Source organism: Octopus bimaculoides, chromosome 2 (genome assembly GCF_046866305.1).
Source record: "Octopus bimaculoides isolate indiv1 chromosome 2, ASM4686630v1, whole genome shotgun sequence".
NCBI classification, from domain to species: Eukaryota; Metazoa; Mollusca; class Cephalopoda; order Octopoda; family Octopodidae; genus Octopus; species Octopus bimaculoides.
In genome coordinates, this window is record NC_142929.1 from 55,275,195 (window position 1) to 55,291,143 (window position 15,949).

At 36.5% G+C, this 15,949-nt stretch overlaps 2 protein-coding genes across 3 annotated transcripts in view; one reads left to right on the top strand and one right to left on the bottom strand.

Moving 5' to 3' along the window:
* Nucleotides 1-15,949, bottom strand: part of LOC106869386 (neuropeptide Y receptor type 4) — a 74,836-nt gene that overhangs the window by 39,388 nt on the left and 19,499 nt on the right. The gene's annotated exons all lie outside the window — the stretch shown is intronic.
* On the top strand, nt 4,556-7,500 carry LOC149137067 (RYamide receptor-like). The gene has a single exon (XM_089345764.1). It carries the CDS (start codon nt 4,841-4,843, stop codon nt 5,834-5,836), a length of 996 nt encoding a protein of 331 aa, XP_089201890.1. The 5' UTR covers nt 4,556-4,840; the 3' UTR covers nt 5,837-7,500.

A 15,949-nucleotide genomic window follows, 5' to 3' on the forward strand; every position in this document is an offset into this window, starting at 1 on the left:
AAAGCATGTGTCTTGTGAAGCTGCAAATACAGAAACTCTGGCAGCTAAGGAATGTTCTCGAATTCTTAAGAGCATCATTGAATGTGGCAACTGTCCTCACTAATTTGTTTTCATTGTAGATGAAACAGACCTTTTAGAGAAAGAACTGCCAACTCAAATTTTCATCTTCCTAGAAGCTAAACATGCTTCTATATTAAAGACCGAAAAAAAAAAACTCTTAACACTTTTACTTAGTATTCACAGTTCAGGAGACTTCAAGCTGAAGCCAAGGTCCATTTATCATTCAGAAAAATGACGAGCAATGCAACTCCCTGGTATTTGGAAATGAAAAAAGAAGATTTAGATGACAATAAAAATTGTTATTCATTAGTTTGTTTCATATCTTTATCCATTGGTGTAAAAATATTGCAAAGAACATTCCCTTAAATTAATAGTATTGTTGATGCTTGATAATACTCCAGATCACTGAACATTGTTCATATCTCCATTGCTGACAAAATAGGTTAACCACCAAACAACATTTATCAAAGTGTAATTTTTAATATCAAGGCCTTCAAACAACTTGTGGATGGAACGTTTGGAAAAAAAAAATCTATCGTATTGAAGAAAGACCATCTTAGGACAATATACTGAGAATTGCATAAACAGTTTGGAAGAAGCAGTGATCGGAAGCATGTAATGATTTCCTGAAATTTTAAGAAGAAACACTACCAGCAGTCATTAAGGACATCATGGTACTAGTCAATCGAGGGAGAATATAAAGTGCCAATGCGGACAATTTGGAGGAGTTAATACAGATTCATTGTACATCTACAGGAGTTAAATTAGAAACGCGTCCAAAGTAATCTGGGGAAACCTATTATAGAGAAAATATGATACTGAAAATATGATACTTTTACGAAGGTTGTGGTAATGATAGACTAGTTTACTGGTAATGATCATGATTTGAAGTGCTGGAACAAAAACAAAAAAAGAAAGATGATTTGGGTACGATACTCTACTACTGTAAATTGCTTCGTGAAAGAACTTTCAAGAAAATGTAAGCGGCATATTCTAAAAGGAACTTCTATACGAAGATAAACCAAAGACTGCACCTTCATCCCAGTTATTATCTTTTCAGTTCTATATTTAAGAGATGAGGAATTATGTACATTATTTATATTATTTACATCTGACGGATATTTGTCCTCATCTTGTTTGTTGTTAACACAACATTTAGGCTGATATACTCTCCAGCCTTCATCAGGTGTCTTGGGGAAATTTCGAACCTGGATTCTCATTCCTAAGGTATTTTTGATGCTATTATTATTATTATTATTATTATTATTATTCAGGTCACTGCCTGGAATCGAACTCGGAATCTTGGGGTTAGTAGCCCGCGCGCTTAACCACTACGCCATGTGCTCGTGCATATATCGTAGTGGTTAAGAGAGCGGGCTACTAAACCCAAGATTCCGAGTTCGATTCCAGGCAGTGATCTGAATAATAATAATAATAATAATAATAATAATAATAATAATAATAATAATAATAATAATAATATCAAAAAATACCTTAGGAATGAGAACCCAGGTTTAACAATTCCCCAAGACACCTGACGAAGGCTGGAGAGTATATCAGCCGAAACGTTGTGTTAACAACAAACAAGATGAGGACAAATATCCGTCAAATGTAAATGATGCAAATAATTGTCTGTTCAGTTGTGAAGAGACATGGCTTACTGGTTAGGAGTATGCGGCTCACGATCGTAAGGTCACGAGTTTGATTCCCGGCGGCGCGTTGTGTCCTTGAGCAAGATGCTTTATCTCTCATTACTCCAGTTCACTCATTTAGCGAAAATGAATTGTACCTATACTTTAAAAGACCGAACCATGTCACATTCTGTGCCACACTGAATCTCCCTGAAAACTATGTTAAGAGAATGCATGTCTGCGGAGTGCTCAGCTACTTGCACGTTAATTTCACGAGCAGGCTGTTCGGTTAATCGGATCAATTGGAACCCTCTTCGTCGTGACCGACGGAGTACCAGTTGATTTTTTTTTTTTGTCTTTTCAGTTATAATCTCTTTATTCACATTTGTTGTTCCTTCTGTTAAAAATAGCTTATCAAGCTCATATCTCTATTTATGCTATCAAATAATCACCTCGTATAGTGCTCTTTAATTTAGACTGCATTTTTAAAGGCGCGTATCTCGACGCTTAACCGAGATATCGCAGAAGAAAGCAAAAGGAAAAAAAAAAGAGAGAAGGGGAGCAGCTATCGCTGCCAAAAAATATTTCCCCATACTTGGTGATGTCAGTATTTATCGGCTGGTCCTGTTCATGTAAATTTCTGATATATTAAATGGGAGCAAGGTCACAAGAAAAACACATTTCATCACAGACCGGTCGATCAAGGCTGCTATGGGGCTAAACAAGAAACAAAAGCCAAGTTTCATTCGTTGATAGAAAAGAAGGCATCTGCGTGATCGTTCAACGTGTTAGAAGTAGTAGCTAAGTTTTTCCTTTTATCACACCATTATCCTAAATTAGGAAAGGACACTTTAGACAATGTACTTCTATATAGACCAGAAGCCAAGATAACACGCACGCTTTATATTTTACTTGTTTCCATCATTAAACTGTGATCATGCTGGGGCACCGCCTGAACAGCTTTTAGTCAAACGAATTAACCCCAGTATTTTCTGGGGGTTTTTTTTGTTTGTTTTACGCCTGATATTCATTCTATTATTCTCTTCTGCTGAACTGCTAACTTACGAGAACGTAAACAGACCAACACTGGTTATCAAGCGGTGTGGGGAATAAACACTCATGCGCACATGCATGCACGCACGCACACACACACTCACATGGGGTCCGGACAAAAGGCCCCTAGGACAAAAGCCCCACGGACAAAAGCCTCATAGTTAAAGTGTGAAAGTGGACAAAAGTCCCACGGTTATATTTTTCGGTAATTTTTTTTTCTTTTCATCTTCCTCTTGCTTCAGTCATTAGGCTGAGGCCATGCTGGGGCATCGCCTCGAAGAATTTTTAGTTGAACGTATCGACCTCAGAATTGTTTTTATTTTTTACTTGTTACAGTTATTAGACTGCGGCCGCCCATGCTAGGGCACCACCTTAAAGAATTTTTAGATGGCTGTATGGAACAGAATCTCTTTTTAAGCCTGATCAAAACCACTTCCGTGATATCTTTCTTTTTTTTCTTCTTTTTACTTGTTGAGGAATTTTTAGTCGAATGTATCGGCCCCATAATTTTTTTTAATGATTTTCAACCAGCGCATGGAGTTAAACCTAGAAGGTCTCTCTACATGCTAGAAATAACAGCCAAATAGCTTGAAATTTTTTATATACCCCCTTGTTTCAATCACTGGACTGCGGTCATGCTGGGGCACTGCCTTGAAGAATTTTTTGTTGATTTTTTAGCTGATTTTCAACTAGCACATGAAGTTAAGCCTAGACGGTCTCTCGACATGCTAGAAATAACAGCCAAATCTTTAAAATTTTTCTTTATATAATTTCACGTAAACAGAAACGGAAATCACGGTTGTAAAAAAAATTAATTTTCTAAAATTCCAATTTTTAAGTAAACAAAATATATTCAATCGAAAATAAATAAGTAGAATAAAGTATCAGAACACACATCAAGAAATGTGTAGAAATATAAAACCTACATAGAAGCAATCGAGTATATACGTACATAAAATGCATTCACATAAACACATACACACAACTTTGTGCGTGCGTGCGTGCTTGCGTGCGTGCGTGCTTGCGTGCGTGCGTGTGTGTGTGTGTCATATGAAGAGAATCGAACTGAATGTGAAAACGTATGATCTTACCTATAAAAAAAAGTTTAGAAAACTATGTCATGCTGACCTTCTTCCTAAAAATTGATATTACCATGTGCTTTTGCTGAACAAGTCACTTTTTATAGTGTTTTCCTCTTTCTCTCTCCCTCTCTTTCTCTCTCCCTCTCTTTCTCTCTCTCTCTAATAAAGAACGCTGCATACCAGTGTGTTGACCATTGCTGAACACAAAGAGTATAAAATGTAGACTTACTATAAGAGAGCGAATGCAAAATCACAGTGCAATCAATGTCAAATTTCTTTATTCCCAAATTATTGGTCATTCATTTATAAGCAATTATTTTACAAGAAAATGTATGTCTGAGAACCGTGGGGCGGGGGCTGTTGTCCACTTTTATATTTCAGCTATGGAGCTTTTGTTCGTGGGGGGAGCTTTTGTCCCACACTCCATACACACACACACACACACATACATATATATGTATATGTATCTTTCAGTTTCCGTCCACCTAATTCATTCATATATCTTAGGACTGAAACCGGAACCATGTGGCCGGGAAGCAAGCTTCTTACCACACAGCCACGTCTCGATGAATATTTACATAAATTAGCCGATGTGAGGCATGTTTCCCTTAGTACATGATGATGCAAGGAAATCTGATATAGGAATGTGCAATAACTAATCGGTGATATAATAAGATTATAAACGTCATATACATTTCCTTATCAGTGAATAATGTTGAATTTATTTCTGTTTGTCCTTTTTTCGTCGCTTCTACATTTTGTTTTCTTCTATTCTGTCACATAGTTACTATGCTGTTATATGTTTTCATGCATTTATCACGAAAATGTGGATAAATATTTCCTGTACGACTGCTCCTACAGCCATATCAAAATATTTAAGGATTGTTTGCTCATACTCTTTAAAACTAAATATCTCTTCCTATTAACACCATAAAACAATTTATTACTCAGGAAAAAAAAAAGAAAAATATTTTGCAATTGTTTTAAACACTTGTGCCATCTTCAGTTTCTTTCATGATGGCTTACAGTCTTAATTCGACGAATCATTCGAAGTCTATTGAAGATTTAAACAATGACTTATACGAAACAAACAAAATTCCAATAGTCTTCATCGGCCTATTTACTCCGATCGGCATTTTAGGCAACTTTATTGTATTTTATATATATGTGTGTTGCTTGAAGAGATCTACACTAAATTTTTTGGTTGAAATTCTCGCACTCCTTGATTTGATATGTTGTTTCACTGCTTTACCACTATCTGTGATAAAATTACAATTTCCTGTACTTCATCCCTCGGCGATTTTGTGCAAATTTGAAAACTTTTCAGTCATGTTTTATTGTCTTGCTTCAGGACTGATACTCACGGCTATTTCCTTTGAAAGATTTAACAGAATTTGTCGACCAGAAAAGCAACAAATTTCCAGACGATCGGCTATTTATATAACAGTTGTAACATGTTGCTCTTCTGTCGTTGTTTCTTTACCAGATGCTTGGTTTTCTAATTTGACACCAATACATATTTATGGATTAACTATACAAATTTGCTCGCAAGCTAGAGCATTAGAACAAACTGCTGGCTTTCTGTTGATATTATCATTCATAATCATCGCAATTGGATTCATCGTTTTGATGATTGTTATATTAGTATTGAACTTTTGGATCTGGAAAACGGTCAGACATCATTTACGATATACAGAAAGCCGAACCCATAACTTACAGAAAATTAAGGAAACGAACAAAAAAGTCAAGAAAATGAACATTACAGTTTTATGCATAATTATACTATTTTTCTTAAGTTTTACACCGGAACTTATTGTCTATTTCCCATTAGACACCGCTTTTACACAAAAAGGAATAATTGCCAAAACTTTATTCAAACATATGTGGGTCCTAAACTGTACCTTAAACCCTCTAGTGTACGGATTTTTTAATCAAGATTTTAGAAATGAATTCATGAACATTTGGACTAAATGTATAAGTTGTAGAACTGTAACTTCCTCAAGCTCCTAAATTCACACAATTTGTTATGTGTTGTACATGTTAACGGTCCGGATTGCATATACGCAAAAATTCGATGTTTTCAAAAATCATAAGAAACCAGGGAAAGTTATTTCAAAAACTAACTACACAAACATAATAATATTGTGATCGTTGCTCTTACTGGCGACAATTAGAAAAGCAGTTGTAACAACATGGAACTATGGTACCAAGTGGACCAATGAATGGTGATGAGATACCACTCATCTTAATAAATCTAGGAAATATTATACTCACATGGAACTATGATACCAAGTGGACAGTTTATATTCTTAATAAATCCAGGAAATATTATACTCACATGGGACTATGGTACCAAGTGGACAGTTAATATTCTTTGAAAGCAGAAATGGCTCAAATGACCACAACTCACAACTGAAAATGCAAATATTTTTCATGAAAATCTAACACAAATTCCATGATAAGTCTGGATAATGCCAGGGAAATTAACATACGCAGATATAACAGCTCAAGAAGAAGAATATCAACAACTTAAAGAACATAGCAACGATAGAATGAATGGTGATGAGATACCACTCATCTTAATAAGTCCAGGAAATATTATACTCACAAACTACTACCAAATATTATTTTATTGTGTATATCATTATCTAAACATTGATAATATTTTACATCGTATCAGTGGAATATCTAAAAATAAATAATGGAAAATTTCAAGTTGTCAGGATTTTGCTACAAATAATGTGCTGAAACAGTTCTTTGCACTGTCTGGAAAAAATATTCTACTGAAAGCCACTAAAACAATTCCTGTAAGACAATATAATTGCTTTGCTTGCAATATTTTCGCTTCCATTGCTTCTTTATCCTTTATTGATCCAATGTGAAATTTATGCTCTACATGCTTGACTTTTGTTTCACTTTCTTTTTCACTTCACGTATTTTAATCAGTAACTTCACGTACGTCACTCACGTGCACTTCCCTACTTAGTTTACAATCCTTAGTTTCATGCTGTACATCATATCCGCTCATCATATCCGCTCATCATATCCGCAATTTTTCTTCATTCGACGACTTACATTGTATATATACATTCTCATGCACGTCCCACACACATTTCATTTGCTTCAATAATACACATTTTTACCCTCATTTTTACAGCCTCAGTGTTTTCTGCTTTACTGTACATATAACTTACGCTTCACACCACTACCAAGAATACGATTTCCAAGAATATATAGAGTTAATATAATGAAGCGAACGTAAAACATGCTGTGAAATCAATAACCTGCTACGTAGATCAGGTCAGAAACACTAATCCGTATTAATATTATTAGTAAAATAATAAGAAGAAAAAGACTGATACTACAATACATCTACGTTTGAGTCCCATCAAACACATGCTTTTAACTCCAAGCATTTCAAATCTTTTAAAACAGCAGGACCATTTGGTTTTCCCACAGCTAAGGTCATTGTTAGGTGAGAAATAAGTATAAGTGTAACACAATTTTTTTCTTTCTTCCCTCCAGGGGTGATAAAAACAAAGAATCAGTCCGATCTCAGCTCGATGGTATTGACTATTTCCCAACCTCCTGAAACTACTGGCATTGAGCTGGAATTATTATTATTATTATTATTATTATTATTATTATTATTATTATTATTATTATTATTATTATTATGTTGTTGTTTTTTTTTCCTTCTTTCTTCAAATTTTCTTCCATTTCTCGCCGAGTGTTTTCCGTACACCTAGGGCAGAGAAGCTCATTGTATGCATTCCGAGTTTACACACGCAAATTCACAGGTAAAATATGTATTAAAAAAATATATAAATAAATAAATTAATTAATGAATGGATGTTGTTTTCACAGCGATAATGCTCTTCTCAGTACATGAGTCGTTCCAGTTAACACGATTTTATGTACTTCCTGTAGGGATGGTAAGCCTGGTATCATTTTCAAATAGGTTTCAGTACCTTTTTTTAATCATTCCTAGAGATCCTACAATCACTGGTACGGTAGTCGCCTTGAGATGCCACATTTTTTCAATTTCTATTAGCAAGTCTTTATATTTACTGATCTTGTCAAATTCTTTCGCCACTATATTATGATCACAGGGAATACTCATGTCAATTAACAAACACATCAATAAACACATTATACTCAATTTGATTTATAGGAAATAATTTATGAACATGAATGGGTTATTTTCATTGGTTATATATAAGGATCCCTTTCAGGAGCGAATGGATTATTTCCCTTGGATGTTTAAGAATAATATATTAGTTATATGTAGTAGATATAAGAATCCCTTCCAGGGGCCCTATTATAGATTTTTTTTCAATATTGTAAGTATGTCACTAGTTTTCTAGACATGAATTCTCCTCACGTGTCAAGTTGCATCAAAATCGATAAAACGATGTAGGAGGAGTTACATAACAACACCACAAACAAACACACCCACAGATTTCCACATATGTAGTAGATATTCTTTTTTAAGGCGTCGAGCTGGCAGAATCGTTAGCACACCCAGCGAAATGCTTAGCTGTATTTCGTCTGGCGCTACGTTCTGAGTTCAAATTCCGCCAAGTTCGACTTTGCCTCTCATTCTTTGGGGTGGGGGGCGATTAAATAAATGCCAGTTACGCACTGGGTCGATATAATCGACTAGCATCCTTCCTCAAAAATTTTCAAGGCCTTGTGCTTACAGTAGATATAATAATAATAATAATTATTATTATTATTATTATTATTATTATTATTATTACTACGACTACTACTACTACTACTACTACTCCGACTACTACTACTGCTATTATTATGATCCTCATCATCATTATCATCATCATCATCATCACTATTATCATTACTACGACTACTACTACCACTACTACTACCACTACTACTACTATCATCATCATCATCATCATCATCATCATCATCATCATCATCATCATCATCATCATCATCATCATCATCATCATCATCATCATCATCATCATCATCATCATCATCATTATTATTATTATTATTATTATTATTATTATTATTATTATTATTATTATTATTATTATTATTATTATTATTCAGTAGTCTTATTTTTATCACGTGCTTTCATTGCACTACTCTGCGTGCTTTCTGTATGTGCTGTGGTTTGTTTTGGTGTTGTTATTTTCACTGTACTGAGAATGTTTTACGTAAGATGTGCGCGGTGTTTAGTCGTGCTAATTTTTTTTTTTTTTTTTGTACGCCCTGGTGTTTTAGTTATGCATTTGTTTGTATGCTTTTTTTTAAAAATCATACCTAATGCATCTATTATTATAGGGACTGTTTCCCGCTTTCCCGCTTTTATGCTCCATATTCGGGTTATCTCTGTTTCCATATCTTTGCATTTTGATGGTTTCTCCGTTTCTTTTAGATATACAATGTCATCTATTGAGATTGATACGTCAATTAGAAGGCATTTGCTTTTTCTTCTTCTTCTTCTTCTTCTTCTTCGTTACTACTACTACTACTACTACTACTACTATCACAACCACCACCACTGCTACTGCTACTGCTACTACTACTACTACCACTACTACTGCTGCTGCTGCTGCTGCTGCTAATGCTGCTGCTGTTACTACTACCACCACTACCATTTATACTGTCTATCACCAGGTACTTCGTCTTCATGGTGTGAATGCAACATTATCTTTTTAAGCTTTGTAGAAACGTGCTTGTATATACTGTTTCAGTTCTGCTTTATTGTGAGATGTGTTTTGTTGTTTCTGTTGATGTAAGGTTTCTTTTCTGTTTGATGTATTGAGCATGCGCAATATGAGTCGTGCTGTTGTTACTGGGTGGTATTTGTACTTCGTATATGTTGTTGTGAGTGGTATTATGTGTTTTCGTGTAAGAATGAGATTGTGTACAATATGTGGTGTAAAAGCGTGTCGTATTCTTTAGCAGCAATTTTGCAGAGTACTTACTGTGCAGATTGTTATTTTCCTGGGTGGTTAGGGGATAGAGTATGTGTTATTTTTGTTAGTATATTTACTTTGTTTTGCGTAAAGGCGCGTTACTTAGTGGTTAGGTTATTCGACTCACGATCACAAGGTCGATTCCCGGCGGTACATTGTGTCCTTGAGCAAGACATTTTATTTCACATTGCTCCAGCCTACTCAGCTGGCAAAAAATGAGTAGTACCTGTAATTCAAAGGACCATCCTAGTCACATTCTGTGTCACGCTGAATCTCCCTGAGGATATGCGTGTCTGTGGAGTGCTCAGCGACTTTCACGTTAATTTCACAAGCAGGCTGTTCCGTTGATCGGATCAACTGGCATACTCATCGCCGTAACCGACGGAGTGCCAGTTTGATTTACTTAGTTTTGCACGTGCTTGATCTATTTGTGGTTTATGCTTTCAATGCTTGTTTTGTTTTGTTTTTTGTTTTGTTTTTTGCTTTGGTATTTATTTAAGGTTATATGTAACTACATAGTCATATAAATGAACTTCCATTGTTAGAGAGCTCGACATTCATGAATGACCCCCCACCCACCCACCCACGAAATATATAAGCACAATAATTGACTACAAATAGCATCCGAGTTTTTGCTGTCTTGAAACTGGAAGGAGACATTCAGTTATGTATCCTTACATGCAATATGTCTGAAAACAAGTAGAATTTATAATCATCGATTTGCTCGCTTTGTGATTACATAACACCAACAGCAGGAGTATATTTACAATGAACCTTGAAACAAACCAAAATTGGAAAATTATTATTTTCTCCAGAGACCTATCCAAATTAGTTTCTTACTTCTGTATTCTGATCGGTCATCCGTCGATGTATTAATCACGAGAAGTTGAATACTTCATCTGCTGTTGTTTCTTCTCTTTCATGTGAGATGTTATTATCAGTGCCTAGAAATGAAGGATGTACCTGTACACTGATAATTTGTTTCGTATTAGTAAGATGAGCTGGTGGAAGTAATCTTTCGACAGTTGACATGAAACTGTAATCTGGTCAGTATAAATAACTCGGCGAATGTCTGAAAGAATAGGCTTCAATTAAAACATTGCGTAACAGTTGTTTTTAATCAAAGAATGAACTGAACTCTGAGAATTGTATGATGGCAATGAAAATGGAACTTGAAATTCCGGTTCTCATGAGTTATGATTTATATAGAAAAAATTCTTAACTATATTTTATCATCTACCTCTCACTTGTTTCAGTTATTAAACTGCGTCTATGCTAAGGCATCGCCTTGAAAAGCTTTTAGTCGAATGAATCTACTCACGAGCATTTTTTAAGCCTGATAAATGTAAACACATCAACACCAGTTGTTAAGTGGTGAAGGTGGGGCGACAAACACAGAAACACACACACATATATATATACACACACGACGGGCCTCTTTCAGTTTCCGTCTACCAAATACATTCACAAGATTGGCCCGAGTCTATTGTAGAAGTTACTTATCCAAGCTGCAACGCAGTGGGACTGAACCCGGAACCAAGTTATTGGGAAAAAAGCTTCTTACCACACAGCCACACCTGCTCACCAATAATAAAGCTTAGACCACTACGTAAAATAGCAAACAAGCCTTCATACGGAAGGAAAGTGTTACAGTAAATTAGCTGGCTGCCGACAAATTTTTCTGCTTTTAAAAAGAAAAGAGGATTTTATCCTTTATATCTATACTGTTCAGTATCTATGCGTTGAATAAAATTTATCATTATAGATTACATCAATATATCTTGGATTCATGATCCACATAAAAGACTTCACCAATCAAATAAATTCTCAACAACAACAATCTGAGGTTCATTTTAGCTAGGGGTTAATGGTTCAACAGCAATAATTTTACACATAATAAGATACTACTTGGTTGCAAAAAATGTACTTTTCAAAATGTACAGATGATACAGGTCATCGTTATGACGTACATAAAACTGTTAATGCCCTGCAGTACATTTTTCACACATCTGACAGGAAGGCCAACTTATTGGAGGACATTGGCCTCCTGCCGTTGGCGATAAACAGAAGTAACATGCCTTTTCTCAAAACTGCAGTTGGATGGATTCTTTTGAAACAACGGAATACAAACACATAAAACTTAACTGCATACATACGCAGACACACACTCACGCGTACAAGCACACACATATACACGCGTGCGCGCGCACACACGCGCACACATACACACATACACACACACACACACACACACTCTTGTCACTTCCCCAGCTTTAAAACTGATGTGAAGCACACAGTGACCTATTTACTTACTATTTAGGAGCGAATGTCTGATAAGACTATAAATATGCATTCTTTTTATAAATACATGTTGATAAACAATATGCAAACATCCTGTCACTATCTTCCTTCATAATTTGATACTTATATAATTATGTGTATGTATGTATGTATGTATATATATATATATATATATATATATATATATATATATATATATATATATATATATATATATATATATATATATATATATATGTATGTATGTATATATATATATTTATATATATATATATATATATATATATATATATATATATATATATATATATATATATATATATATATATATATATATATATATATATATTTATATATATATTTATTTATTTATGTGTTTCAGCCAAGTGGCTGCGGTCATGCTGGTGCACCACCGTGATTTTCACGTTCCTAGCATGGCTCTTCTCCCCCACCTGACATGGTCCAATCAAGAGTTTTGATGGCACATCTGGTGTATAAGAGAATTTGACATAGCTGCCCTAAACTGCGTCTCATTACGAGCCATTGGTTCGTCTGGTACCGTGGAGAGGAAAGTGTCAAGTTTTGTCTTGAAGACCTCCGTATCCATGTCTTGCATGTCTCTCAAATGTTTTGGCAGGGCATTGAAGAGCTGAGGTCCTCTGAAACCGAGGCTGCTGCAGTATCTCGTTCTTATGTGAGATGCAGTGGACGGTACCTTTGGCACCATGCAGTGGCGACCCGTGCGGGCGTTCCTGTAGTACTTGATGTCAAAGTTTGGCACCAGTCCTTCCAGTATTTTCCATATGTATATTATTACATATCTCTCCCGCCTGCGCTCCAGGGAGTAGAGACCTAGTGCCTTCAGTCGCTCCCTGTAGTTCATCTGTTGGACTGTGGCGATCTTTTTTGTATAGTGCCGCTGAATTGCCTCGAGTTCTGCTGTCCGCTTAACACTGTGTGGTGACCACAACTGAGAGCAATAGTCTAGGCAGCTCAGAACAAATGTCTTCCACAGAGTCAACATGACTTTTTGATCCCTTGTACGGAATGTCCTCAGTATCCACCCTGCCAGTTGTCTGCACTTTGCTGTCAACTTGACAATGTGCATGTGAAATGATGCATCACTACACATGTTGATGCCCAGATCTCTTACTGTTTGTGGTTCTGGGATTGCAGTACCTCCAGGCCCTGTGTATGCCAGTTGGGAGGTGCTTGTGGTCTTGTAGCGCAGTACTTGAAATTTTTTTGCATTGAACTGCATATTATTTTGCTCTACCCACTCATATATTGCATTTAGGTCATTCTGCAGGCTTACAATATCATCAGGATTCCTTATTGCCTGAGATATCTTTGTGTCATCAGCATAGCTAGTGACAGTGGCTCTCCGAGTGACCGTGGGCATGTCCAGAAGGGCCACTATGAACAGTAGTGGCCCCAGAACAGTTCCCTGTGGAACACCGCTCAATATTTGTGTTTCCCTAGATAGTTTTCCATTGGCTGCAACTGTCTGACTTCTACCATTCAGGAAGTCATGCAACCACTCTCCTAACTTACCAGCTATGCCAAGGTTTCGCAGCTTGTGACATATCAAGCCATGATCAACTTTGTCCGAGATATATCACATCAACATTTGAATGGTCAAGTAGCTGCTTGAGGACCCAGTCATAATGCTGCAAGAGCTGCGTGAGGCAGCTTCTACCTGGACGGAAACCATGCTGGGTCTCATTCAGCAAGTCATTTTCTTCTAGGAACGCAATCAATCTCCTTCTGACAATTCGTTCCATGACTTTGCTAATATGTGAAGTCAGAGAGATGGGCCTGTAGTTCCCAGCCTCTGCTCTGCTTCCACCTTTATGGATAGGACATATGGTGCCTTCCTTCAGCTTTTTGGGAAGTTTACCATTTGCAAGGAAACTCTGGAAGAGTATCCGGAGTGGTCCTGCTAGTTCTTGTTTACACGACTTTAAGAGGACAGCTGGGAAACCATCGGGGCCAGTTGCCGAATTTGAGCTCATTTCATTTATGGCAGCCATCACATCTTCCTCTTCAATGTCGATGTAGGTAATGGATGCAGTCTTTTTCTGCTGAGTGCTATTGTCAAAGAAATCAGCTGGGTTCTTTATCTGCATGTGACTCAGAGGAGAAGTGAAGACACTCTAGAATTGTGTACTGAGCACTTCACGTATCCATGTGGGATCTGCAGTCAGTGAGCCATTAGGCAGGAATAGGGGTCCTATCTTATACTGTACCGTAGCAGTCTCCTTTGCAAATCTATAGAAAGCCTTGGGGTTTGTTTTTATGCTTTCTACTGCTCTCTTCTCCTTCTCTGCTCTCTCCTTTTCATGGGAGAGTTTAATTTTGTTTTCTATTTCTAATAGTGTTAGTTTTAATTTAGCCCTTTTCCTATCCTCCAGTTCTCTATTTAACTGGTTTGAGACCTTTGTTCTGTGTCTCATAAGGATTTTCCTGTCTCTAGGAATTCTATTGGCATGTTTGCTGGTCTTTCTATATGGCACGTATTTGGTGCATATGTCTTGTATGGTTGACATAAAATGACTTAGTTTGAGGTCATTGTCTTGTATAGAAAGGCTGTCTTGCCAGTTTTGATTTCGAATCTCTCTGCGAATTGACTTCCAGTCCGCCCTGTGGAAATTCAGGTTGGATATTGCTTGAGTCCTCCTGGTGGGGTGGGTGTCAGTGGGTTGTCTAGGACCATACATAGTTAATTCTATAATGTTATGATCTGAGAGAGACGTGGGCGTTATTTTCACATTATGGATTAGGCTCACATTGTTTGTGAAGCAGAGATCTAAAATATTGCTTCCCCTGGTTGGTTGGAGTATCACTTGTTCCATGAACAGCATGTTGGATAGTTCTAGCAATGATTTTGCCTGGCTTTGTTCATGCAGTGACATCCCAGAGAGGATGTGACCTTCAGGCCATTTAACATTTGGGAGGTTAAAGTCGCCTAGGAAAAGTATATTGATGTGTTGGTCCAGATTTGTCAGGACCTCTTCTATGCGTCTGAGGCTGTCCTCAAATTTACCTTCCTGCTTTGCGGTATTTGGTGGACGGTATGTTGAGCATACAACTACATCAATTTGTTTTACGTGTACTATTAAAGTATCACATACAGAGTTTGAGTGTGATAGTAGTAGTAGGGGTGTGACATCTTCTCGGATGTACATTGCAACTCCCCCATGACTTCTATCCCTTCTGTCTGTTCGGAGTACGGCATACTCTGGTATATTTATCTCCGCATCTGCTATAATAGGTGTTAGATGCGTTTCGGTAAGCACCATGCATATTGCTTGATTGCATGTTACTAGGTCTTTCAAGTATAGGAACTTGTCTTTGCCGCCTGTTCGTAATAGGCCCCGTATATATATATATATATATATATATATATATATATATATATATATATATATATATATATATATATATATATACATACAGACAGACAGACAGACAGACAGACAGACAGATAGACAGACAGACAGACAGACAGACAGACAGACAGACAGACAGACAGACAGACAGACAGACAGACAGACAGACAGACATACGTGCATGCGTACATACATACAGATAGACTGACACGCACACACACAGACAAACGCTAGACATATTAGATTAGTTTAATCAAGTTATGTTTTTGAATAAGATAAAGTACTTTACAAAAGTATCTTACGTCTTTTAAAGGAAAAAAAACAAAACATTGCTGCCTGCCTTCTTTAATATTCATTATAAATGCACTATTATGCCATAATGGGTGAAGGCAATATATTTACAGATTCCATACATTTTATTCGGCGTTAAGTAGTACCAAATTCGTGAGAGTATATCTTATATAAACAAGCAC